This window comes from Babylonia areolata, chromosome 4, assembly GCF_041734735.1.
Source record: "Babylonia areolata isolate BAREFJ2019XMU chromosome 4, ASM4173473v1, whole genome shotgun sequence".
In the NCBI taxonomy this organism is placed as follows: domain Eukaryota; kingdom Metazoa; phylum Mollusca; class Gastropoda; order Neogastropoda; family Buccinidae; genus Babylonia; species Babylonia areolata.
The window spans coordinates 18,907,671-18,916,235 of NC_134879.1; the positions used below are offsets into that span (position 1 = coordinate 18,907,671).

The 8,565-nt window shown below is 41.4% G+C and overlaps 1 protein-coding gene across 1 annotated transcript in view; it reads left to right on the forward strand.

Moving 5' to 3' along the window:
• Window positions 1-563: 563 nt before the first annotated feature.
• Window positions 564-8,565, forward strand: part of LOC143281403 (enoyl-CoA hydratase, mitochondrial-like) — a gene marked incomplete at its 5' end in the record, with an annotated part of 8,058 nt that continues 56 nt past the window's right edge. Inside the window, 8 exons of the mRNA XM_076586611.1 lie at window positions 564-581; window positions 3,459-3,648; window positions 5,182-5,312; window positions 5,999-6,098; window positions 6,285-6,389; window positions 6,939-7,058; window positions 7,906-7,973; window positions 8,556-8,565. The exon at window positions 8,556-8,565 is cut by the window's right edge and continues 56 nt beyond it. Of these exons, the coding sequence (XP_076442726.1) occupies window positions 564-581; window positions 3,459-3,648; window positions 5,182-5,312; window positions 5,999-6,098; window positions 6,285-6,389; window positions 6,939-7,058; window positions 7,906-7,973; window positions 8,556-8,565 (742 nt within the window). The remainder of the gene's footprint in view (window positions 582-3,458; window positions 3,649-5,181; window positions 5,313-5,998; window positions 6,099-6,284; window positions 6,390-6,938; window positions 7,059-7,905; window positions 7,974-8,555) is intronic.

The window sequence follows — 8,565 nt, forward strand, 5'->3', positions numbered from 1 at the left end:
AGAGAAAATGTGCTTGAGACGATTTCTTCTAGCGCGGACTTTAAAGAATTTCTTTTATGCCCGAGATATACCAAAATAATATGATTTAAACAGCGTTATCATTTCGAATTGCGCAATATTCATCACCCTTAAAAAATGGTTAATTTTGTAACATCACCAGCGGATGCGCCCTAGCGTTGTGACTAAAACTGTCAGTTCTTTCCACCCGAACGTGCTTGGTTCGAATCTGCTTTGTGCCTCTCTTTATTTCTTTTTTACCTGAAGCACTATGATAGCAAATACAGAACACATTTTTACGATTAGATCTTTTCTTTTTTTTTAAAATTAAGTGTGTATCATAAGTGAGTCTTGAAAACCTTGCCTCCCTTGTTTCTTTTTTTTTAATCTTCAATTTTCTTTGCACAGAGGGCCGGATGTAAGTGTTCTGCTCATTCACAAAGGATGTCGATCGCAACTGAATGCGCATGGGGGCCGTTGGACGTTTTGCTCTCTCTCTCTCTCTCTCTCTCTCTCTCTCAGTAAAAGTACCTGTAGAGATTATTGTCAGAGAAATGTTTTAAAAAAATGCAAACAGTTCTGCTGTAAGCATAGCATACTGGCAAAAACTGACAAGGCTGCCAACATCATGCTTAGACATATCAATCAATCAAATCAAATGATTAAAAAATAATTAACCATTTCACTTGGAAATTCATTTGTGCAATCACAGGTTCGTTATAAACACATGCATAATAAGGTGATGCAGGCACGCCATAAAATAGATAAAACCAGTCATATATATATATATATATATATATATATATATATATAACAGTAACTACAAAAATCCACAAGAACACAAGATGATGCTGCTGAAGCGAGGAGAAGGGTACACAGAACTGGTTTATTTCGTATCAAGAAACCTTACCAGAACATGAATTCGGACTTGTCTGGGTGTGACAAGGAGTAGAGCTCGAGAACACTTTTGTATCGGAATTTTAAAATAGCATGTTACAAACAAAACTGGGATGGAAGAAATAGAACGCAACGATATATATAATTGGTTCTATTCTTTCAAACCAGTGTTCCAAATCAGTTAGATGTATTAAGATCATAATAAATAAATGGCATAAAACCTGCCTTGCTTGAGAGCGCTTGGACTAAATGCCAACAGAGGATGGTCTGATACAGACGTAGCAGCATCTCCTTGTCCAATGTGTGGCTAGGGATACGAAGAAGCACACCATGGCACGAAGCTCTCACGCGTATCTTACAGAAGAAGCAACCAAGACTAATATTAATCTTCTTACGTCCTGTCTCGTCTCACATTGCAGCTGTGTCTTCATTGGCTGTCCTGAATCTGTCACTCAACCTCTTCAGGGCATTCTTACCTCTGCTGCTAGGCTTCTCTATAAATTGTCTGGAAATCAATATTGTACTACTCTACTTTATGAATTGAACAAAGAATAGAAAACAAGTGTTCCTGTGTCCGCTTCAAAATCATCAGAGGCTCTGCTCCTCAGTATCTATCGGAACCTCTGCATGCAATTATACGAGTACATTCCCTCCAGGGCCCTTTAATTTTCTGCTGACATCGAGCTCTTTCAGCTTCCTACGCAAACAGCAGGCCAACGAGCTGTTTATTTCTCAGCAGCTAAGCTCTGGAACTCTCTACCATACTCTCTCCGACACTGCCAGTCCCTTAACTCTTTCAGGTCAATTCAGGCCTGAAAAATATACTTTTTACCATTACTATGATTAAACTATCCCCTCCCTGCCATTTCAGTACCAGACTGATTACTCTGTGTCTGCGTGTGCCGTGTGCGTGTGCGTCTGTGTGTCTGTGTGTCTCTCTGTGTGTCTGCGTATGTGTGTGTGTGCGTGTGTGTGTGTGTGTGTGTGTGTGTGTGTGTGTGTGTGTGTGTGTGTGTGTGTGATGTTGTTACTTGTTATATCTTTTCGCGTTAACAACACGCCATAGTATTGTTTCTTTAGTATAACTTTTTGTAGTTGTTGCGTTAAGCGTTGGAAGACGCTTAAAAAAAAAATTCCATTTTTATTATTTCGGGTTTTTCCACCACTGGAAGCTGGTGTGCAAAATACCTGCCGCGCGCGCGGCACGCTCTCTTCAAGCTGACGTGCAGGATAGTTAGGTCCATCTGTTAATAAGCTCGTGGTCTCTCTGACGCTCCAATCCCACTTTCAAATGACCACTTTCACAGACCAACATGGCATCGTTTGTGCTCGTGCGGACGGTCTGCAAAAATGTATTGCAGCAAGCGTGCAAGGCGAAAGTTGGTATGATACCGGTCCTGCACCAGAGGCTTCTATCGACATGTATGCATTGGGCTTACCAAACAGAAGCTGTCGTCTTTTGTGTGTGTGTGTGTGTGTGTGTGTGTGTGTGTGTTTTCTTTCTTTTTTTTCTTCTTTTTTTCGAAGTTCTGTTGTTATTTTTTTGTTTGTTTTAGTTTTGCGGCGAACGCTAACATGCATGCAGGATCTTTAACATGCGTGTTTGATCTTCTGCATGCGTATACACACGAAGGGGGCTCAGGCTTGTACAAGCAGGTCTGCACATATGTTGATCTGGGAGATCGGAAAAATCTCCACCCTTTACCCTCCAGGCTCCGTGACCGGGATTCGAACTTGGGGCCCGCAGATTGAAAGTTCAACGCTTTAACCACTCGGCTGTTGCGCCCGTCGTGCTCGTGTATTAGTCTCTGTTAAATTTCGTTTTTTCACAAGAATGCGTGTATGTGCATATACACCTGCGTGAACACATTATGTGCCTCAGACAGACATTCAAGCCAATTGCAGACATTCACACAGCCACACTGACGCGCGCGCGAGCGCATCCACCCACATGAACACACTGGTGTACTGGCCTGGAGGTGGTGTGTCCACATTGGAAGCAAGAGAATCTGAGCGCACTGTTTGAACCTCATACTTGCAAGTATTTTCTCCCCCTCCACTACTGACGCTTTGAGTGGTCTGGACGCTTGTCATTTGGATGAGATGATAAACCGAAGCTCCATGTGCAACATGCACAAAGCGCGTGTAAAAAAAAGAAGAAAAAAAAGATTTTAAAACAATTTTTTTTAAATAGCAACAAAAGGGTTGTCTCTGGCTAGATTCTTTAGAAAAATCAATTGTGATAGGAAAACAAAATTTGATACACTTCCAAGCAGAAAAAAACACACGAAAAGGGTTGCTATTTCACTGTAGTGACGCCTTCTCCCTTAGGTACAGCAGCCTGGATTTCACACAGAGAATTCGGCTGTGAGTAAATACAATACAATGCATTACAGTACAACAATGGAACAATATTTGTTTAACAAAAAAGATATTCATAATCATATGAGAACAGATGTTGAAAATCCTTTGAAAGCAACCACACATTTCTGTTACTTTGTTCTTTCTTTATATCGATGTGTGGTCAGCGTCATCCAAGTTTATGCATGTTTGTTCCAGGCCAGTACGATAACCTGATCGTGGCAAAGCGTGGCGAAAAGAAGAATGTGGGGCTCATTCAGTTGAACCGGCCCAAAGCTCTGAACGCTTTGTGCGGTCCACTCATGGATGAATTGAAGATAGCACTCAAAGAACTTCAAGAGGACAAAGATGTTGGCTGTATCGTCATTACTGGAAACGAAAAAGCTTTTGCTGGTGAAAAGTTTTCACTTTGTAAAATTTCGATAACCTCTCCTTTGGCGATAAGAGCTTTTTCGGTATAAAAGTAACACCACATTCTGGAAATTCTGTGCTGGATTTTTTTTTTTTTTTTTCTGTTGCTATCTTTGTTTCTAGCTTTGCCTTTTTCTTTCTGTCATCTCTTCCTGTCTTATTTTCCGCCATACTGATCGATTCAACTATGTTGTTGCTGGTTGTTGTTTTTTCTAGAAAGACTTAAATTAGATATGTTCTTGTTAATTGAAGATGGATTGGGAAACCATGGACACAAGTACTTTTTTTATGGAACACATGTGGACAGCGTACATAATGCATGTGTGAGTGTGCACAAGTTCTTGTATTGGTATGCACGTGTATGTATCGTAAATTCTACTGTATTTGTGTTTGTGTATGATTCTCGATTTATGTTTGCACCTTTTTTATGCACTACCCCCCCCCCCCCCCGGTCCCCCTCTCCCTCCCCCTCCCCTGCCCCCCCCCCCTCCCAACACCCCACCCCCCCCAATATTCCTCGTGACCCCGGTACACTTAGTAATAAAGATGTATTCTATTCTATTCTATTCTAATGTGTTCTGGAGATAGAAAAGCATTTCACGAGTAAATATGAATTATACAGCATTACTGTACATAATGTTTATGTTGGGTAATTACTTTTTTCGGGAACTAATTTTGGTGAAATCCCCCAAGAGTTTGAAATGGGTGTGTGTGTGTGTCCATTAAACTTTTTAATTAATTTGTTTTTTTTATGCAGAAAACCAAACTGACCAACCATCCACCTTTGTTTTGCAAAGCCTCTTCTGTGTGTGTGTGTGTGTGTGTGTGTGTGTGTGTGTGTGTGTCCTTTGCCATTTTTACTCATTTAATCACTTGTTAATGATTAACAATGGCAAAGGAGAGAGAGAGAGAATCATTGTATGCCAGTTAAAGTAATACGTGAATTTGATTTCAGCTCCCACTGCTGGTTCCTCTCTTATTACAGTGATGATTTATACTGAATTAGCACAATCTTTTTCTTTCTTTCTTTTTTTAAAAAATTATTTTCAAACAAATGTTAGCATCATAAAAGTTTTCGAGGTAATTCAGGAAGTAAAGAATACGCGCGGTGTGTGTGTATGTGTGTGTGTGTGTGTGTGTGTGTGTGTGTGTGTGTGTTTGTGTGTGTGTGTGTGTGTGGTTATTTGGGGAAATGGGAGGTCGAAGCAATCTTTTCTTCAATAATAATGATTTGTCCAGGTCATGTAATTTTGTGCATGGTTGACAACTTTTGACACAGACTGGCTCAAGTGAAAATGTGTGCGCGATTGGATGCGCGCACTCGCACATGTGTGTGTGTGTGTATGTGTTTTCATGTTCTTATTCAGCTGTTTCCTCATTTATTAGATTTGTTGTGATGTGAACAAATTGTTCTTTTTGCAGATAGGAGAGGTGACTGTTTACTGTGGCTTCATAGAAGTTTTTCAAGCATGCATACCTAGTGTCAGTGTAACCATTGTCGTCTTTTTTCTCCAGCTGGGGCAGACATCAAGGAGATGCATCAGATGAAGTCTTTTGCTGATACTTACAACTGCAACTTCCTCTCTGATTGGGATGTTGTCGCCAAGTGCCGCAAACCCACCATCGCAGCCGTCAATGGATTCGCTGTGAGTGATCTGGTCTGCCCTTCATTCTTTCTCTTTAAAAAAATATTCCTCTTCTTTCTCATGTCATTCAAGTCCTGATTTTGCAATGGATTGCATGGGAAGAAAGTAAATGTCAATTGCTTGTAGGCTCTGCTGCTTAGAAAAAGGGCTTTGCCATGGTTCCGGACATCAGTCTGTGTTTTCAACCAGAAAACAATATTCTGTGCATGCATATGGTGTTGTTTCTCTTTCAGCAAAATGACATCTAAGAATAGAAGACTGTGTGATGGGGGCAGTAAATCCGTGAAAAAAGGAGGCACCAGCGCTTTGCTTTACGGCACAAGAAACAATTGCCGTTCATCAAATTGTCTTACCAAGGAGACAATCATGCGCGGTGCATAATTCACCGATGTGACTTCAAAAGTTTGCATGTTGACTGGAATGACATCACTGTGCATGAAAGGTCAGTGAAACATATGAGAAACGTTACAGCTGAAGAAGGAATCGCTGGCTTTGAAGAGCACACCTTTGATCTCATCGTGATTTGTGTCTGGTGATTTTTTTTTTTTTCAGGAGATAAGCTTGGTTGTGTAAAAATGAAAACCGCATCAGCTTTCGCCAGGGCTGTCACTCCTGGACCCTCCCCACAGAGAGATAAGGAATGTGGACTGTGAAAGGTTGGCAGTGTGCACTGTTTGTTGTTGCAGCTGGGAGGTGGGTGTGAGCTGGCCATGATGTGCGACATCATCTATGCCGGGGACAAGGCCCAGTTTGGACAACCGGATATCACACTGGGAACTATTCCAGGCAGGTTTTCCTCTCTATGTCTCACTTTCAATGTCAGTTGAGCGACCGGCCTAGAGCTAACATCAACTGCGAGCAAATTTGACGTGGTGTTACTGATAACTTTGTTGTGGACTTTTGGAGGCTGTGGTACTGATAGTTAGATTCTCGGGTGAGGCAGCAGTGAGGTGACTGGGTCAACTGTTGCAGGAGGAGGAGGAACCCAGCGTCTGGTGCGGGCCATTGGCAAGTCTAAAGCCATGGAGATGTTGCTGACAGGCTACAGAATGTCTGCCAAGGATGCTGAGAAGGCTGGTGAGTGTGGATGAATATCTATCTTATATATATATATATATATATATATATATATACAGAGAGAGAGAGACAGAGAGAGAGTTGTGTGTGTGTATGTGTGCGTGTGTGTGTGTGTGTGAGAGAGAGAGAGAGAGAGAGAGAGGACAACAACAAAAAATGTTTATATTCTTCTTCGGCGTTCATAAGCTGCAATACCAACATTCACTCTTATGTACCGACTGGCCGTTTCTACCCCCACCTCCCACACACATTATATGCTGCTTGAATTACCTGGAAAGCTTTTATGAGTCTAACATGTGTTTAGAATATAATTAAACAAAATGTGAATATGCTAATTAAGAGTAAGTCATAAAGGGAACCAGCTGGGGGGACTTGATTAATTGAAACTGATTCAAAATACATTGGTTGGAGACCTGGATGAGGTCTACATGTTTGTATTCCATTATTCCCGTGGTCAGTTATTACCGGCACATGGGTCTTGAAGGTCTTGCCTCTGTATTTTTTCCTTAAGTGTGACTGTGTGAGGTGATATCCACTGTGTGCATTCAGGTCTGGTGAGCAAGGTGGTACCAGCGGGAGACCTGGTGGATGAGGCTGTCAAGACAGCGGAGAAGATTGCTGGCTACTCCAAGCTGACTGCCGCTCTCTGTAAAGAGGCCGTCAATGCCAGTAAGTCTCTACGTATTGGACAGATGAAAACTGTGGAAAAAAGAAAGAAGCTTTTTTTTTTTTTTTTTTAGCATAAGTTAGAAGTGAGCGTTTTTAAAGATAGAGAAGGGGTCTGGGTCGTGTCCGACTATGACCATCAGAAAAGCAGATGAGGCAACTGCTGTCCCGACTATCTGATTAGAGTAGAAAGTGTTTTGTGCAAGTTACATCCCCACTCTCTCGGCCAAGAGGGTTTTAGGACAGTCGGCGTTGTGATGGTTCCCAAAGGCCAACTAGCCCCCAAGGCTGCAGCACCAAGAGCCAGTGCAATCTTGCCTCCTAGTTTAAGAGTCATAGTCCTTAACAAAAGACTAAACTATAAATGACTTCCCACTGCATTGATCATACAGCTGTGACTTTACTGTTGGCCCAGCTGACTGTAAGCTAATGTTAATCTGTGATTTTTGCTGAGCGGTGGGCAAACTCAAAATAGCAGTAAGAGTTTCTCTGTGTGTGTGTGTGTGTGTGTGTGTGTGTGTGTGTGTGTGTGTTCATGAACAGGACAAAGAGTGTTTCCCTTAAAAGGAGTGTTTCCCAATGTCTGAAGTGAAAAACAAACTGTTGTGTGACTGTGTGCTTCGTTGAATTGCCGACATGTTTGGGTGTTTGTTATTCTTCGGCACATCAAATACCAGAGTGCCTACATACTTCTAGCTTTTGCCCCTTGGTCCCCAAGTTATCACTAAACTATGCATTATGTGAAATTTAATGTCGTGTATTATCATTGTTGACGCAGGTTACATACGTTTGTATGTACAGGTGAACTGTGTACGTGTGGCATTTTTGTGTGTGTTGTTTTTGTCAACAGGCCAAGAGATGTCCCTTTCAGAAGGCTTACACTTGGAGCTGCGTTTGTTCCATGCAACGTTTGGCACTGTAAGTATGTCATTTAATGTTATTTAGTCCTGGAAGTGATATATGTCATTTTGATGAAAATTAGTCAGATTCTTATCAGAACAAGCATGCTAACTGGATAAGAATCTGTCCCAAAACAAAGGGGTTGATACAATGAGCAGCACACGGGGGATACTGCAAAGTGTGGTCAGACGTGGGTATAGTTATGATTATTTTGTCCAGATTAGATCATTTCACTTCCATTTGTAAGGATAAATGAGTGAGGTTCGGAATACAGTCGTATAACGTTCCAGTAAGAAGTCTCTCTTTTTGGCAGGGGTTGGGAATGGGGTTATTGTCAAACATAGCTTTTCATGTTTTATTTCTTAATATAATACACTACTTTTCATTATTTCATCTACCCAAGAAAGGTATCGTTTTGATTTGTCTGATTATATGTCTGATCACCAGGTTTTTGTTTGTTGGAGAATTAAGTGCCTTTGGGAAAGATTACCTGGTCGTTATGTTCTCCAGTTTTGCATGACTCTCGTTTTTTTTCTATCTTGTCTCATCTTCACTCCTTGTTTTGCTCATGTTTTATCACGGAGATCATTGTGTTTGCAGCATGACCATA